Source organism: Rhinoraja longicauda, chromosome 20, assembly GCF_053455715.1.
Source record: "Rhinoraja longicauda isolate Sanriku21f chromosome 20, sRhiLon1.1, whole genome shotgun sequence".
In the NCBI taxonomy this organism is placed as follows: Eukaryota; Metazoa; Chordata; class Chondrichthyes; order Rajiformes; family Arhynchobatidae; genus Rhinoraja; species Rhinoraja longicauda.
Genome location: NC_135972.1, coordinates 13,679,340 through 13,698,217, shown reverse-complemented (window position 1 = coordinate 13,698,217; position 18,878 = coordinate 13,679,340). Strand labels below are relative to the sequence as shown.

At 40.6% G+C, this 18,878-nt stretch overlaps 1 protein-coding gene across 2 annotated transcripts; it reads left to right on the top strand.

The window, feature by feature from the left end:
- The first annotated feature begins 3,203 nt into the window (after positions 1-3,203).
- Positions 3,204-18,683, top strand: amn1 (antagonist of mitotic exit network 1 homolog (S. cerevisiae)). Of its 2 annotated transcripts, none has more exons than XM_078416980.1 (7): positions 3,204-3,297; positions 5,344-5,476; positions 6,525-6,666; positions 8,586-8,803; positions 15,082-15,138; positions 17,541-17,652; positions 18,385-18,683. In XM_078416980.1, exons 1-7 carry the CDS (start codon positions 3,263-3,265, stop codon positions 18,456-18,458), a joined length of 771 nt encoding a protein of 256 aa, XP_078273106.1. In that variant the 5' UTR covers positions 3,204-3,262; the 3' UTR covers positions 18,459-18,683. The 2 variants fall into 2 exon arrangements, with proteins under 2 accessions (XP_078273106.1, XP_078273107.1); XM_078416981.1 differs by lacking the exon at positions 3,204-3,297 and adding an exon at positions 3,316-3,429.
- Positions 18,684-18,878: the final 195 nt, after the last annotated feature.

Sequence of the window (18,878 nt, the reverse complement as noted above, 5' to 3'; positions counted from 1 at the left end):
ACACCTTGAAGAGATCAGGTGGCACAATCTCCCCGAAGTAAGATTTAGCTTTTAGGGCTAAGGGAATCAAGGGATATGGGGAAAAAGCCGGAGCCGGGTACTGATTTTGGATGATCAGCCATGATCATATTGAATGGCGGTGCTGGCTCGAAGGGCCAAATGGCCTACTCCTGCACCTATTTTCCATGTTACTATAACCAAAACACACTGCGCTTTATGCTTTTTAGGAACAATTATATTACATAACTGTTTACTGACAGTCCATCAGATGTGACCACGGCTATTTTTGGTGAGCTTAGTTGGCCAGATAGTTCTTTGCAATCACTTCTGATCCTATGCAAAACTTTGAGACAAAGGACTCCTTTCAGTATTTATGTCCCGAAGGTTTCAAATACCTTTACTCAAAAATCTGATGTTAATCACTCTTTGATTCACAGCTTGCCTGCTTCTTATTTACAGTACATTCATCCATTGTCCTCCTTATCCTGATCTTATCAATCTCCTTTGAGGGTGTTACTTTGAATCCCATCAATACAACCTTTGTCTCATTTGTCAAAGTGGGCTATTATGGTCCTTTAACATTTAAACGGCCTGACCTTTATCCAGACCCTTCAACATACAATAGGCATCAGATTTGAGGGGAAAAAATTGTAGGACAAGAAATAGGAAGGATATGGATAGTTTCCTGATCACGTCTGGAGTCAGGCAGGGTTGTCCTCTCCCCCCCCCCCCCCCCCCGTCTTGTCTGTGTTGTGTAAAACTCTTTGTTGAATCCATCAGGAAGGAACATAAGAGGGATGACGATGCCAGGCAGTGTACATGTGTACATGGACGACGTTACCATCTTCTGCTCAGATCCACCATCACTCTGTAGATTTATCATCATCAACAATCAGTTTGAGATGACATCTGGAGCCAGAGTAACCACAAGAAGAGTGAAGCTGTACTCTTTGAGAACTGGCCAGCCCACTCATCCATGAGTGAATGAATGAATGAATGAATGAATGAATACTTTATTGTCGCAGTGAAATTCTTTGCTTGCATTCCCAAGGTATAAGTTACAAAGTATCTGCACCAGATCCCCCTATGTTCATCCCCCCCCTCCCCTCTCCCTCACATCGGTCCTTCTAAACTGTTTCCTCAGTTCAGGGGCAATCAGTGAAGGACAACAAGACTGTTGGTGACATTCACATCCTGTGAATGAACAAGAAAAAGTGAGATGTAAACTTCTGCTTGCCCTGTCACTTTAATTCACCGCATATCAACCCTGTTTCTACTCTGGCTTCTATCTCCTCAGAGTCTTATGCTGCTGCAAGTAAACACAATGGTAGTTCAAAGAACCGCACCTTATCACATGAATAGATACATAACAGCCTTTCAGACTCAATATGCAATTTGTTTGCATTTCAGATTCCAGATACTCTTCTGGAGTATTTTTGCCTTTAATTCTGAGACTCCCTTTATGATTAAATGAATGTCCCTTCTTTGCAGCTTTGCCAATTTGGCACACCACCACTTCATCTAGCAGCAGACTGCAGAGGTAATCAAGTTGCATTGCAAACATGGGGCAGTTTGTCATGGTAAGTTGTTGTCCCTGGAATGGAAGGCAGAAAGTTGAGTACAATTGCAGGCAGCAAAATGCACAATTGAAGCTTAAATAGCTCCACAAGGCACAAATTATGTTTTGTTTATTATAGTTCACAGGAATGAGTCAGTCGATTATTTGTCAAGGACATCCTGCAGAGAACAGACAAATCATCAGTTCACTCTGTGATATTGAGAAGACCTTGAGCATATAGAAAATGTTCAATAATTAAACATTTTGGGAACGTTCTATGATAATCCTCCTACATGCTTGGCCACATTTTCATAAAAGTGCTGCGACAATATAAAATCCATCTAAAGGGAAAGGTTTACACAACTTAAACTAATGCCAAGCAAGTGGAAAATAAATTTGCCTGCAGCTCGAGACATTTTCCTCGCATTATCAGCAAAGTTATTCTTGATGTAGTGAACCTCATAAACGTGAAAGTAAACCAAAGTGTAATATAATAATTCCATGAAAGTGTTCAGCTTTCACGACTTGGAACAACACTGTCATCTCTTCTAACCAATTTCTTTCCCAGCCAATGTTAGAAAAGTGATCACAGCAGGCGTGGAGGCAATTCAAACTATTAAAACCCTTCTTGCTCTCTGCAAGAGCAATCTCGCTAGTTCCACTCAATATGGCCTCCACCCAAACTCCTGCAAATTATTTCACTTCAGGTCCATTCTAAACGATATAATTAAATCTGCCTCCACCATTCCAGAGCCAAACATTGATTGCGTGAAATGTTTCATTTATTTTGTTGGTTTGTCTGTTAGTCACCTTATTCCGTGTCCCTTAGTTCTAGAGCCCTCTGCCAATGGGAACAGTTTATCTCTACCTGTTCTGTGTGCATACCACTTCAAGATTTCAAATACCTTCATCATATCTTCCCATAACATGAGGTGTTGTTCTTCCAATTTGCATTTGACCTCATCCTGACAATGGAGGAGGCCTAGGACTGAAAGGTCAGTGTGGGAATACCTACGCCTTTATTCCATTTATGGACTCCCATTTCCAATGATGCCGACGAACTCCATCTCCCGTGTTGCCATGGCAATATACGCCCGTTATCACGACATGGCGAACTCCATTTCTCATGGCGCCAACGAACTCCACTTTCCATGATGCCTGAGAACTCCATTACCCACAATGCCACGGTTGCGCATCATTTCCCATGATGACATTACAATATTCGCCCGTTCCCACGACGCCGATTTACTCCATTTCCTATGATGCCTGAGAACTCAATTTCCCACAATGCCACTGTTGCGCATCATTTCCCATGATGCCATTGCAATACTCGCCAGTTCCCACGACGCCGATTTACTCCATTTCCCATGATGCTAGTGAACACCATTTCCCATGATGCCATTGCAATACTCGCCAGTTCCCACGACGCCGATTTACTCCATTTCCCACAAAATTTTGTGAATAAGTACTTTCCATTTGTACCAGCATCTGCAGTTATTTTCTTACTCCATTTCCCATGATGCCAGTGAACTCCATTTCCCATGATGCCATTGCAATACTCGCCAGTTCCCACGACGCCGATTTACTCAATTACGCATGATGCCATTGAACACCATTTCCCATGATGCCATTGGACTCCATTTCCCAGGCTGCCGCGGGCGGTTTCCTTGGCGGCGGGTTGACGGTTTGCTTTAGGCATCAAGGATGGACGAGGGGTTCGGCTCCTCGCTGCTCGACCTGTAAGTGCCGGGACCGCACACACACACACACACACATCAGGAAGGAACATAAGAGGGATGACGATGTGTACATGGACGACGTTACCATCTTCTGCTCAGACCCACCATCACTCTGCAATCATCAACAATCAGGTTGAGACGACATCTGGAGCCAGAGATTAACCACAAGAGACGACAGCTGGAGCCCAGCAGAGAGAGTAACCCCTGGAGCCGCCCTCCCCTCACAGCTACCCGGTCCTGGTGGCGATGTTCACTCGTCCCCCTTGTTGACGTCGTCCCCTTGTCAGCTCTTTCACCCCAACACTGCCCCTTGTCCTTCATGACACCGGCACCCCGACACCCTCCTCATCTCCTTATGTGCCTCCCCCCCCCCCCCGTCATTCAACACCCCTCAATGCCCCCCACCCACCCCCTCCTCAATGCCCCCACCCCCTCAATACCCCACACTCCCCCTCGATGCCCCCCACCCACCCTCTCAATGCCCGAAACCTCTTCCTCAATGCCCCCAGCCACCCCCAATGCCCACCGAACCCATGGCCGCCCACCCTTCCTCAATGCCCCCACCCCTCAATACCCCCAACCCCTCCTCAATGCCCCCAATCCCTCCTCAATGCCCCACCCCCTCATCAATGCCCCCAACCCCTCCTCAATGCACCCAACCCCTCCACAATGCTCCCACACCCTCATCAATACCCCCAACCCCTCCTCAATGCCCCCAACCCCTCCACAATGCACCCACACCCTCCTCAATGTCCCCAACCCTTATTTGCTGCCCCCAACCCCACCTCAATGCCCCCAACCTCTCCACAATGCACCCACACCCTCCTCAATGTCCCCAACCTTTCTTTGCTGCCCCCAACCCCTCCTCAATGTCCCCAACCCTTCCTCAATGTCCCTAACCCCTCCTCAACGCTCCCATACCCTCCTCAATGTCCCCAACCGCTCAATGCCCCCCAACCCCTCCTCAATGTCCCCAACCCCTCAATGTCCCCAACCCCTCAATGCCCCCAACCCCTCCTCAATGCCCCCAACCCCTCCTCAATGCCCCCCCCAACCCCTCTTCAATGTCCCCACCCCCTCCTCAATGCTCCCATCACCCCTAAAAGCTCCCCCCTTTTTCACCCAGAGAGTTGTGAATCTGAGGAATTCTTTGAAGGCAGTGGAGGCCAATTCACTTGATGCTTTCAAGAGATAATTAGATTTAGCTCTTGGGGCTGAAGGAATCAAGGGATATGGGGAAAAAGCAAGAACGGGTACTGATTTTGGAATGATCAGCCATGATCATATTGAATGACCTGCGCCTGCCTGTATTTTTTGTAATGCCCCCCCCCTTAATGTCCCCCCTTCCACAATTCCCCCATCCACCTTTGTGATTCTGACCTTTTGGCTTTTGTGATATAATTTTAAGTTGCATGGTTACAGAAAGCAGAGAAGCTGTAAAAATAGCCAAGTGGTCCTTAAATTTTACTTGTCACAAGCTGGAGATTCAGCTCACTCAGTAAAGTTTAATCCTCAATGATAAATGACAAGCCAGTATTCGTCTCTGCCTTATAGACCATATAGATGATCATAACATGATCAATCTTGTTATTAAAAACGCTTGACCATCAGTGTCACAAACCAAGTTTTAAAATTCAACAAAGACTACTGTCAAAATTATGATTTGACCCGATTTAACTTTTCACAGGTAACTGTGCATATTATAAGTATTTGGCTGTATTAGAGGTATTTAGTACTATTGAAGACCCATTTGTATTCCTGAAAGGCTAAAGCCACAATATGCAACAAATGAGATGACATGAACCTGAAGCACTTTATTAGAAAGATAAGAAAAAAACACAAGTTATGTTGTTGGGAAGAGATTAACAAAACAACAAAAAGTTACAAAGAAAACTAAAAGAATGTCAAGATGAAGACTTGAAAAAGTCCATATATTGAGGGGCCTGTCAATCCCCTCTGCTTCAATGTTTCATTCCTTTTACCCTTTATGCAAAATGTTTTTGTCACCGTATAATCTGACCCTGTCATTTTTCTGTTTATTTTTAGATGCATCTGCTCTCTGGTAAAATCACTTTCTAGGTATGCTACTGATGTGCAAACTCTGCCACCAAATCTGAAAGACAAATTAATTAAAATAATGAGCTTGCAGGGAATTATTACAGATGAGAACATGAGTCAGGTGAGCAATCAGTGACTTGTTTTACACAGTGTAGGTAACATTAAGTAAAATTATTTGGTTCATTCTTAGATAGCGATTGATCATTCCTCCAGTAATATAAGAAAATAACTGCAGATGCTGGTACAAATCGAAGGTATTTATTCACAAAATGCTGGAGTAACTCAGCAGGTCAGGCAGCATCTCAGGAGAGAAGGAATGGGTGACGTTTCGGGTCGAGACCCTTCTTCAGACTGATGTCAGGGGGGAGGGACAAAGGAAGGATATAGGTGGAGACAGGAAGATAGAGGGAGATCTGGGAAGGAGGAGGGGAAGAGAGGGACAGAGGAACTATCTAAAGTTGGAGAAGTCGATGTTCATACCACTGGGCTGCAAGCTGCCCAAGCGAAATATGAGGTGCTGTTCCTCCAATTTCCGGTGGGCCTCACTTTGGCACTGGAGGAGGCCCATGACAGAAAGGTCAGACTGGGAATGCAGTAATCATCTTTTGCCCGATGGTATTGCTGTTTGTATGTCCACTTTGTCAACAGAGTGATAGGTTCTGCATGATAGAACCATCCAGTATGAATGACTTGGTGCCAGTGCCACTGCTGTTTGAAACATGAAACCCTTCGGGAATGTCGAGTGCTATTGCACTACAGGATAGTGCATGACAATAAAGCCTGTTTGCCTTTGTCCCACGGTTGAGCACTTCCTGATTTACTGGTCCCAATAGTAATTGGGAGAAGAGTCTTTTTCTTCTCTCCATCATCCTCCGCTCTAATCCCATCACTTGTCTAAGATGAAATCGGCACATCTGGCATCAACAAGTATTTAAAAACTGATCTTCTGACTAGCATGCTATGCTTCAGCTATGGATATTTTTATGGTGGATTAAATTCTTTGTGAATGAATTCGTCTCAAGAATTACTGTGCTTTAGCTATGCACTGTTGTTAGTTTCATTTAAACAGTGCAGAGCATCCTGTTGTTAATTGGTTACAGTTGCGACTTAATTTCTTTCCTTTCCAAGATTGCTAACCAATGTACTCACGGTCGATGATTTGCATGCAGGTCTTGCACCCAGGCCTCCAGAAACTGGACCTCCGTGACTGTGCGATTACAGACAACGGGCTGGTCATGCTTCAGATCTGCACTCAGCTAAGAGAAATCAGTTTGAGCTCCAGTGACTGCAAGCTCTCTGTGACTTCTGAAGGTATTATTAATAGCTCATTTTGAACACAGTGGGAAAGGGGGTAAGCAATTAAGGGCAGTTACTCACATTTCAACAATCAGTATAACGTAATGTGTAAAGACAAAATTTTGTAGAAGTTAATATATGTTGACTTAAACAAAGCATCATTAACACCACATACTTCCAATTCTCGGGGGTGATGGAGGTAGTAATCAAATTATCATATACTGTATCCATATGTCTCAATAGTTACAAGTGTTTGCAATTGTTTGGGAACAGATTGCCTCATGATTTGACTATTACACAATTTATAAAGTTCCCAGCAAATGGGGTAGGTTCAACTATTACTAATCGGAGTAAAGGAAAAAAATGCAGCTCTTGAGTGTATATACAGTGCCCTCCATAATGTTTGGGACAAAGACCCATCATTTATTTATTTGCCACTGTCCTCCACAATTTGAAATTTGCAATAGAAAAAAATCACATAGGGTTAAAGTGCACATTGTCAGATTTTATTAAAGGGTATATTTTTATACATTTTGGTTTCACTATGTAGAAATTACAGCTGTGTTTATACATAGTCCCCCATTTCAGGGCACCATAATGTTTGGGACACGTGGCTTCACAGGCATTTGTAATTGCTCAGGTGTGTTTAATTGCCTCCTGAATGCAGGTATAAGAGAGCTCTCAGCACCTAGTCTTTCCTCCAGTCTTTCTATCACCTTTGGAAACTTTTATTGCTGTTTATCAACATGAGGACCAAAGTTGTGCCAATGAAAGTCAAAGAAGACATTATGAGACTGAGAAACAAGAATAAAACTGTTAGAGACATCAGCCAAACTTTAGGCTTACCAAAATCAACTGTTTGGAACATTGTTAAGAAGAAAGAGAGCACTGGTGAGCTTACTTATCGCAAAGGAACTGGCAGGCCATGGAAGACCTCCACAGCTGATGACAGAATAATTCTCTCGATAATAAAGAAAACCCCCCAAACACCTGTCCGACAGATCAGAAACACTTTCAGGAGTCTTGTGTATATTTGTCAATGACCACTGTCCACATAAGACTTCATGAACAGAAATACAGAGGCTACACTGCAAGATGCAAACCACTGGTTAGCCGCAAAAAAATAGGATGGCCTGGTTACAGTTTGCCAAGAAGTACTTAAAAGAGCAACCACAGTTCTGGAAAAAGGTTTTGTGGACAGATGAGACGAAGATTAACTTATATCAGAGTGATGGCAAGAGCAAAGTATGGATGAGAGAAGGAACTGCCCAAGATTCAAAGCATACCACCTCATCTGTGAAACACGGTGGTGGGGGTGTTATGGCTTGGGCATGTATGGCTGCTGAAGGTACTGGCTCACTCATCTTCATTGATGATACAACTGCTGATGTTAGTAGCATAATGAATTCTGAAGTGTATGGACACATCCTATCTGCTCAAGTTCAAACAAATGCCACAAAACCCATTGGCTATTGGGTTAATTCTACAGCAAGACAATGATCCTAAACATACTGCTAAAGCAACAAAAGAGTTTTTCGAAACTAAAAAATGGTAAATTCTTGAGTGGCCAAGTCAATCACCCAATCTGAACCCAATTGGGCATGCCATTTATTGGCATTGTACATCAGAAAATAAATAATGATGGTGTCTTCAACATCTGGATTTCAGTCAAGCAACTGGTTTGATCCACAGTGTTTTGGTCCCTCTGGGCACCTTCCCATCACTTCGTGCTTTCATCCATCACCTTGTTATTATTGCTTCCACAGATTAGAAAGCAGTGACCACACAAAAATGTGAATAGTAATTCAGACTGTGCATGCATTTATTCAATATTTTCTTGACATATAATGAAGTACTAGAGCTTAGATTTTGACGTCTATCTGTTTTAGGAATTATTAATATTATTCTTCCTTGGATTATGTGGTTCCCTGCAGGTTTAAAAGTCATTGCTTCATCCTGTCCCCACTTGGCAGAGGTGTGTCTCCGAAGATGCCGAAATATTTCAGATGAAGGGATTATAGCCCTCGCACAGCAATGCAGACTGCTACAAATAATCAACATTAGTGGCTGCTTGGGTGTCGCTGATGCCAGCCTGCAAGCACTGGGGAAGAACTGCAAGTTTCTGCATAGTGTTGATTTTTCAGCCACAAAGGTACACTGATAAATATGATACAAAATGTTCTTGGTTTTCTGTGTCTTCCATCAGGTTTCTTTGTCCCTTTAGACCCTCTAGACCCTCTGTCCAGTAGGTTGGATGCTTTGGTTTAGTTCCACTTAACCCTTGGGTATCTGGCCCAAATTACCACTCTGGACAACGTATGCCATCAAGCAGTCCAGGCCAAAATGACTGCCTTATGCCATTGTAACAGGAAGTTGTGAAAATATGTCAGCAGCAATGTGTGTGGAAAAATCATTTGGTTGAAGAGTCAAATAGAAATTTGCAATGTCTGGCAAGTGAAAATGCACTTACCAAAGAAAAGTAATTGGAATATTTGTGTAAGAATAAATAACATCGAAATTTGCAAATGTCAGAAATGTCTGTCAAATTTTCTTGTATTTTCACTTGCCAGGCATTGCAAATAATATATAAGTATCTCATAGCCTTTTCGGAAAGTTGACCGTAATCTTTATCTATCAAGCCAGAAGAAAATATATCTCTATATACAATGCCAGAAGCACCTATCATTCAGACATGATGGCATGATGTTCTTTCGATTTCAAGTCCAGGCAAGGGTTGTGTGTTAGTTGAAAATGGCTCTCAACATAACTGGACATCGGTTGTGTTCAATCATTATGTCCAAGATGCACTAATTGATGCAGTTGAACTGTAAAAGATAATTGAAATGCTACCTCAATTCCAGGTATTGGTTATGCAGTTTGTATACTTGAGTAATCCAATGATGAAACATAAAATGTCAATTCTTTCTTGTCTATGTGTTCCTCAAAATCATTTTTCGCATGTTAGCGTAATTTACAATGTTTAGCTAACTGTTAATCCATCGGGAAGATGGATGAATGCCAAGATGCTATCACACAATGTTCACTATTAATGTATTCCAATCAACATTCAGGTGAATAATCGTCAATAGAAGATCCTCTCCCTAACTTAGCAAAGAGGAGATCATTGTAACAGCTCGACGCAGACTTTTTTCTTGTAGTTTGAATCCATACTGCTGAACACTGATTAAGCTTGTCACTCTTTGTAACAATTTATTGTGACAAACATAAACTTAGGTATCTAAATTCTTATAAATCCATATTGCACTACACTAATTAATAACACAAAGAGTGATTAACATTCAAGAAGAATTACTCATTTAAAGACAAAGTTCTAAAATGTCCATTACTACTATCTCAGTATGAAACTTGTTCACCGCCAGTAATAGCATATTTATTTTTTCAGCATAGTACAATATTGCAGGAATAAAATAGACTGCATTCATTATACTTCAGACTGAACCACAGTTATGGATAAATAATCCTAGGGTCAATTTTTCTTTGCCATTTATGTTCTGACCAAAATATTGTGGCCTGCATGTGCACTTCTGCCCGTAAATTGCACCAGATGCCATATTTATTTAAGTGTTAACAGATGTGGCATGCAATGCTGACTTTATGCATGTTCTGCTGATTTGGAGTTAAGTGGTTCAACCAATATCCTCCATCAATTCATCATGGCTGAATAACTATTAAGTAGCATTTAAAGAAATCATTATTAAATTGCTATGATTTTGCAAATGCCTGTTCTTTCCCATTGTTATTCCAAGTTGTAGTCTATGGTGGTGTTGTAGAAAATGCTCAAGGATCTAATTTTGACTTCAAGATTTCTCCACAAAGCAAATAGCGGTTCTGTCAATTTGGATGCTTTGATAGCAATCATCCAAAAACTTCTGGAATAACTGAGAGAATAAACAGGACAGGCTCCTAAAAGAGTGTGAAGGTAAGAACTTGGAATGCTCTCAGCAGTGTGGTGAGAGGAATTCAATTTGGTATTACTCCCAACATCTCGGGGAGTAATATTTCTACGAGAATATAAGTAAGGGATAATATGTGAGACATCTGCACTTTGCTCTGGTTATTCTCATCAATATCACATGCTGTTGCCACAACTGAAATATAAGAGCAGTCAAGGGATGCACTGCTAATGCCTGCCAATGTGACTGATGGACACTTATGCACAGAGTTTTTTAAGTGTTGCTAGAAATATTTGCAATGTATTTCATTTCTCTATCTGATGGTTTGAAAATGAAGCTAGATTTTATTCTTCTCTGCCAAAAACCAGTAGATGGATAAAGTCTTCCTAGGAGGTTTCATGATGACACAGAATGCCAGTGACTGCACACATTATGCTTTATGGCACCTCACAAACAGCATAAAAAGAGAATCTACTCCCTGAAGTTCAGTAGATGTGTAATCAGAGGCAATGAATCCAATGACATGCAAGTTTGTAGGTTAATTAGCTTCGGTAAAAATTGAAAATTGTCCCTAGGATAGTGTTAGTGTATGAGGTGATTGCTGGTCAGTGCAGACTCAGTGGGCAGAAGGACCTGTTTTTGTGATGTATCTCTAAAGTCTAAGGAATCAAACACATCAATGCCTGGTATTCTTGAAGCAGCCATTTGTTCGTTTTGTTGTCCTTTATACATTTTAGGCAGCACAATAAAACAACGGTCACTAACGGGCAATAAGTGCTATTTGATCACGTCATGTAACCCTTGCATGCAAATGCTGCATGCACAGAATGGAAGCCATAATGCCAATGGGAAGACACTAATAATGTAATGAGTTTTGCACTGTTTTTGTTTTCTATATATTATTTATTATAAATGAAGCTTATTTTTGAAATTTAAAAAGATACTGCCATATGAGGTCTGATAGAGCAGATAGTTGGCTTATTGATTTAGTGGTTCCCCTGCCTGACCAGTGCGTTATTCACCACAGCAGACATCAAGATTGTCTGTGTGACAGGCAGCATCTCTGGATAGAAAGTATGGGTGACGTTTTGTCGAGACCCTTGACATGAAACGTCACCCATTCCTTCAATCCAGAGATGCTGCCTGGCCCACTGAGTTACTCCAGCATTTTGTGTCTATCTTCGATTTAAACCAGCATCTGCAGTTCCTTCCTACAAGATTGTCTATGTGCTGGATTTGGCATAACTTGCCAACATTGAGTGGCATCCTTGCCATCACATACATGACAGATAGCTAAGGGGCAAAACAAAGAGGGGGAGAATTCAATACTCCATTTGCCAATAGTCCCTCTCGCCTTCATCCATTACTTCCTCACTTCCTCCGACACAAGCTTCTCTCTGTTGCTTACCCTTTGAGGTGCATCTTAAGCAGCAAGTATTGTAAGGGCGAACATTTGGCAAGTGGCCATATGGGTTTTATTGCAGCGGTGTAAAAAAGGTGTAAAAGCTCCAGCTCGATTATGTTGCCAGGACATCCTGTTGTCAGCATGGAAGCGCGGTTTATGGCTAAGTGTGTCCTTTGATATGGGCAACTGGCTTTAAGGCTTTGATGGTTAGCTGTCCTTTGAAGTGTTAAGAACCTTGCCATATGGACTGCCCTTTGTCCCCAAGAAAGAAGAGGTCACGATGGACACAACGGACACGGAGGTCCCGAAAGACACATAAAGATTTATAGGACATTGTAAAACTTGCCATATAAGGTAGCAACGGAAATGTACTGGCACATGTATTAAGGGTATAAAATGTGTATAATTGTGAGCATTCGGAGAGAGAGACTACACTAGCTTCCTAAGTGTTTCTAAACGCTTCGGTTTCTAGACTCTCTCCCACCCGGGTGAGTAGAATAAAGAGGTTAAACGAATTTGGTTGTCTGCCTGTTTTTTCTAATAGGCCACAGACTACAACAGTATAGCCACAACAATATAGTGATAAAGATAATCTATGATCACTTGCTGCCACTTCAGAAGCCACATCCTTTCTAATCTCTATTTCAATACATCTCACTGCAAAAGCATATTGAAACATTTTATTTAGTTAAAAGTGCTGTATACAAGTAGCTTTATTTTGTAGCAGTCAGATACCCAATTCTAGTTCATCAAAACGTGAAAACAAACTCACCAGGTTAGTCAGCAGCTGTGTAAGCAGAGGGATGATTGATGTTTCAAGTTGAGACCCAGCATCAAACCACTGCCTCCATAGGTAATGCCTAACCTGCTGAGTTCCTCCAGTAGTTTCTTTCTTGCTCCAAATTAAAGTGTCTGCAGTCTCTTGTGTCTTCATCAAAACATAGCTCTTTCATTTTGTGGGTGCACCCTCACTTTGAGCTTTAATTATGAGTTGTAAAAGAAGCAACTTATGTTTAAAACTCCAGTTTTGAATTGTGACGTTTTGTTTGGATCTGTGAGTGCACACGACATAACCATATAAATGATTTTTGAGTGATTGAAGATAAAAATCTATTTTGGAAAATAAGCAAAACAGAAAATATCTTGTCAAAGAATCATTATGAATGACTAGCAAAACAAGCTAGAATCTCCTCAAAACAAAAATAAGCAGGATCTCTAAAGACTGTATTTCTAAAACACTGCACTCTAGGAATCTAGAGCAAAGAATCAAAATGTTGCAAATTACGTGTCCCAGAATGTCATTTAATTCCCTGTCCTTGACAGTTCAATCTTGCTCATTGAATTAAAAACATGTATTGCCTGTTGTTGTACTGCTGCTTTGGCCACAGTTAACATATGATCTTAATTTGTTTCAATTAGTTATCTTTGGTTTGGTTTATTATTGGCACGTGTACTGAGATACAGTAAAGAGCTTTGTTCTTAAATAGATGTCATGTTATTAACAGTGCATCTTATTTTGGTAATTGTCCACATGGAAATGATTTAAGAGTAAACAATGCTTAAATGTTCAGAATCATTTATCCTGGTGCTTGAAGATGTATTTTAAAGGATAAATATTTGATTAAAATTTCTTATTTCTGCACCACTTAAATTTAAGAGCGATCCAGATTTAATGAACAAAGAATGAGGCAACTCTTGTAACTCTTGTGTTATCCATTTGAGGTAAGCTGTGAATTGCAACATTACCCATTTATCTTGAATACATCATTAATATCTGTAGCTGGTGACTTTGAAAAACTTTGCCAATAATCTTTGAAATCGATGTACAGATATCAAGGTTTATGGGGGAATGTGGTTAGGAGAGAGAGATAAATCAGCCATGATTGATTGTCAGAATAGACTTGATGGGCCGAATGGCCTAATTCTGCTCCTCGCACTTATGAAAACTAAAATGTTGATGAAAATTGTTCATTGTTTTGAAATAATTTCCGCGAATGATAATTAATTATATACTTAGTTGTACAGTTGGATAGTTAGAGGAGGAATGATCTTCAACTTAAGGAGCTTGGGGCACTTGCAGTTACTTTTGTATCAGAACATTTAAAACCTATGGATCCAATACTTCCAAGTATGCTACAAAAGAAATATTGAGATTCATTCATTCTGTGAACAATGTTATCTTATGACGTGAAAAGCTTTAAAACTATATTCTGCAATTCATCGGAAGTTGTACTTGGCTGGCCATGTTGAGGGCTTTCAATAGTAAAGCACCTGTGCAGAAAGAAGAAACTGATGAGAAATGATTATAAAAATTATCAATATTTCAAATTTTCTATAATCTCACCTATCCCCTTTTCTGAATCCTCTTCCAGATTTGCAGCTTGTCCCTGCACTCCAGTTCTGGTGTTTTGAAATCTCCACATTGAATAACTCTATCTACTTTTTATTGTGTGTTTTTTAAGCTTTGGAATCCACTCACTAACTACCTCTGTACCTATTGGCATTCATTTGAAAGCTCTGCCTTTGACCATGATTTTGGTCACTTAATATTTCAATGTGGCTTTATATCATTTTTTATTTGATAGCACTTATGAAATAGCTTATGTTTATTACAATGAGCTGTATGAATAGATTAAGCTGGGAGTCCAATGGTTGATTTTAAATATACTGTGTCACTAAAATAGTTCACTTTCTTAATCAGTATATACACTGATCAGCCAAAACATTATGACCACTGACAGGCAAAGTGAATAACATTGATTATCTTGTTACAATGGCACCTGTCAAGGGGTGTCAAGCTGTCAAACAAGCTTCCAATGTTTGAGGCCAGGATGTCACTTGTGGTCACAATTGAAAGGCCTCGATTGCAATAGATCCCACAGGTACAACAAGTGACAACAGATGCAAGCAACCCATGCAGCAAATGCAGACTATCGGTCTGGTTGAGCACAGTCCACCAATTCCAGCAAAGAAGTGTAGAACCTGTCCTGCAATCTGTAAAGCACATGCAGGCATGTATATCAAAATGGTAATTTCCAAGAAGTTTCAGACCATTGCAGTTGTTTCCAACCATGCCTTCTCTAATTATCATTGCTTTCTTTAACTTCTCAGGTTTCCGATGCTGGCGTTATTGGGCTGGTGAATGGAGTGTGTTCCCATAATTTAAAAGTAGGTTTTGTGGTACAATTTCTGTGTTCATGATTTTTTATGAATCTTGTCCATATCCTGATTTTTCTCTCTCATATATTTTACAATTTAGGGTTGCAAAAATGTGTGGAATATTTAGTTTTGCAACAATCTTAATGTTGCAATTAAACATAACTGGAAAAGCTATTCAAAAGGGTCACATCTGCTTAAGTTCACTTTTTATATGACTTGGAGAAGGGGTATCTAGCAAGACTGGAAGATGTGGGCAGTGGGATACTCTAGGACAGGGTGAGGGAGGAGGAAGGTGGTATGGTTCGTTGCAAGCTTTTAAGAAGTAAACAGGGAGGAGGAGGAAGATGATGAAAATATGAGATGGTGAGGAAATTAGTGGGGAGGATATTTGATTTTAACTCTCCAGTTTGTTATCTTAACATTTCCACCTCAAACTAAATTAGTAGTTTTAATCTTGGTTTCAGTCATGAGATTGATTCAAATCTGATTTAAAAAACATTTGATTTTTCTGCAATTTAGATAAGCCATGAGTAGTAATATAGTTCAACAGTTCCGGTGGAAAATTTGTTGCAGTCACTATCAAAAATTGACACCACCAATTGAAAATTGGGGCTTCGTAAAGATGGGTTGTATAGCAGACACCATTCTTTAACATGAAAAATGTAAACCATTTATAGCTTGTTAAAAAGGAAAGTTACTGCAAACATTTCACAACGGTAGAATGCTTGAGGTGGTGAAACTTAATAGGTCAGTCAGTATTTCTGGGGAGGGAAAGAGAGTAAATGTTTTGGGTCTATGACTTTCATCATATAAGTGTTGCCAGCATGTAGAGGAAAATTAAAGTCTCCGGTTACTTAATGCTGGTGAGAATTAAATAAGGCAACGAAAGGGTGTGTTTATGTGTCAGTTGGCATCTTTTGGTAGCCAGCTGCAGAGACATTGCAAATCAAGTTTTCTCGTCGGTCGAAGTCTTTTTTGACATAGATAATACTCTTGGTAGATAAGATGGAGTAAGATGTCCTTGTCACGATGTCCTTGTATCATGCTCAATTTGTATTAACCATCTGTTGCTGACAAAGATTAACATAAAGAAATAAATATATTATGACTAACCGAATAATTAATGACCATGTAGTAGATAACAATAACAGGAAAACATATTGTCAAGGACAAAGTATATTTTTGTATAATCGCGAACAGTTGTTTACTGAACTGTATAAATTTCAGCTAATTCTGCTGCAAAGACAGAGAACAGGTAAGCAGTTAGACTGCCGCAGTCTCTCCATATCATTGCAATACATATATAGCCTCCATGGAGCCTATATATCTATATATATAGATATATAGGCTCCATAGCCTCTTGGTGAAGCATAAAGTCTGTTTTTCCTTTAAGTCAATTGCCACGACTCAGCATTTTATGTATATATTTCTGATTTCTAGCGAATGTTCCGTTTTGCTTTCCAAAGTGCTTGAGCTTCCTTGACTAATTCTAGGAATGTACACCGATCAGCCAAAACATTATGACCACTGACAGGCGTAGTGAATAACATTGATTATCTTGTTACAATGGCATCTGTCAAGGGGTGGGATATATTAGGCAGCAAGTCAACAGTTAATTCTTGAAGTTGATGTGTTGGATGCAGGAGAAATGGACAGGAGTAAAGACCTGAGTGACTTTGACAAGGGGCCAAATTGTTATGGCCAGATGACTGGATCAGAGCATCTCTGAAATAGCAAGGCTTGTGGGGTGCTCCTGGTCAGCAGTGATGAGTACCTACCGACAGTGGTCCGAGGAGGGACAAACCACAAACCTGCGCCCAAGGCTCATCGATGCACGGGGGCAACAAAGGTATCCTGTCTGGTCTGAACCGACAGAAGGTCTACTGTGGCACAAGTCACAGAAAATGTTAATGGTGGTCACGGGAGGAATGTCACAATACACAGTGCATTGCACCCTACTGAATATGGGGCTGCACACGGAGACCAACAGCATATTAGGCAGGTGGTCATAATGTTTTAGCTCATCATATCATAATGTTTTGGCTGATTAGTGTATGCAGCGATATGAACACATTGCAGTAGTTCTATTGCCGAGTCATAATATCAGGCTTGTCGCTTTGGCAGAGGTCCCCTATTTCTGAAGGAAAGTTAGAGAGACTGTTATACAAATGGATTTTTGTGATATTTAAAAACTCAGACATTTACATCAACCCATACTCGGCTTGCTGTTTATTAGCGCTTGGTCTGTGCAAAAATGGTTGCTGCATTTGTGCATTTAATAATAGCCACAGCAACTTAAAAGTTCTCCCAGCCTTTGAAACAATGCTGGAAAATTGGTTGATGCAAGTCTGTCTGCCCATTGTAGGATTTTGCCTTTTCCAAACAATTTTAATGTCAGGATATCTTTGCAGGAGATTCACATGGACCGTTGTGTGAACCTGACAGACAAGGCAGTGGAAAGTGTGCTCATTTTCTGTCCCCATATTCTCATTCTTCTTTTTCATGATTGTCCACGTATCACGGGTAAGTTATCATATAGAATTAACCCTATGGCCAAGCATTTAATTTTACTGCTAGTGTAAACTTGATTTGGAATATGAAGTAAATGAATTCAAGGGCTCACTGAGGATATATCCCACTCTACTTGGTATTGAGTCATGCACGAGACGGCCTCTGGACTTGCTGCATTTGCTGATCTCTTCTGTGTCTACAGCATGTTGTGATCTAGGGCAAGAGAATAATATCTACCATGATGCATCCTTGGCTCTGATAGCTGAACATGCAGCCTGCACAAGTAATAATCAACCATAAGCATATACTAGCCTGTACTCAGCTAATGCTCATACATAGATGAGCCTTTGTCCCTATCACGACATTGTGGAAAACCAGGCTTGCTTTTCTGTACCCGATACAAAAATAGTTGGGTACAGCGGGACCCCTCCCAAGATCTGTGAGCCTGCCCAGGCTCCAGTACTGAATGTGCTAGCAGTTGTTGAATTAACACCTGGGATCTTCAAGAGACACAGACACTCAAGACCCTGAGCTTCGGTCAAAATGGCTCCTGTGTGAGGGACGAGGTGAAGGCAGTCGTTGAATTAGCACTTAGGATCCCTAGAAAATTGGGAAATATGCAAATGTTCTCCTCAACTGCTCAGTTTCAGTTTAGTTCGTTGCCACGTGTACCAAGGGAGAGTGAAAAGCTATTGTTGCGTGCTAACCAGTCAGCAGTAATTATCCTATGGTTTCTGATTCCAGATCGGTCAAGAGAAGCTCTGCAACAATTAGTCCGCCCCAACCAAATGAAGCAAGTGACATGGACCGTTTACTAAATTTTCTTTTTTCCCCCCATTGCGTAATGTCCGGTAATGAACCTATTCTGTAATTTTCATAAACTAGCAACAGCAACTCTGAGCATATTTTGATGAATTTGTGACCAATAATTCTAAATTAAATGTTTATTTTTAATGGGTTTGCTGACACCAGTCTAGAATGTTTGTCTGTGAAATGTAATACTTGGTTGTATGCAATATATTGATACTATCGTCATTGCCTTGGTATGATGTACAAATAAATATTCGTACATGAAATTTGAGTCCGTGTGAAATCTTTGGGTGGAACAATTTTTTATATAACAATTAGAACAATTTTTATTTTTAAATGTTAGGAAACAAAGAGTGACAAACAAGGTTATAGTGACTTAAAATCAAGACCTATGGGAATAACTGATTTGTGGGTTGGATTCAGAAGAA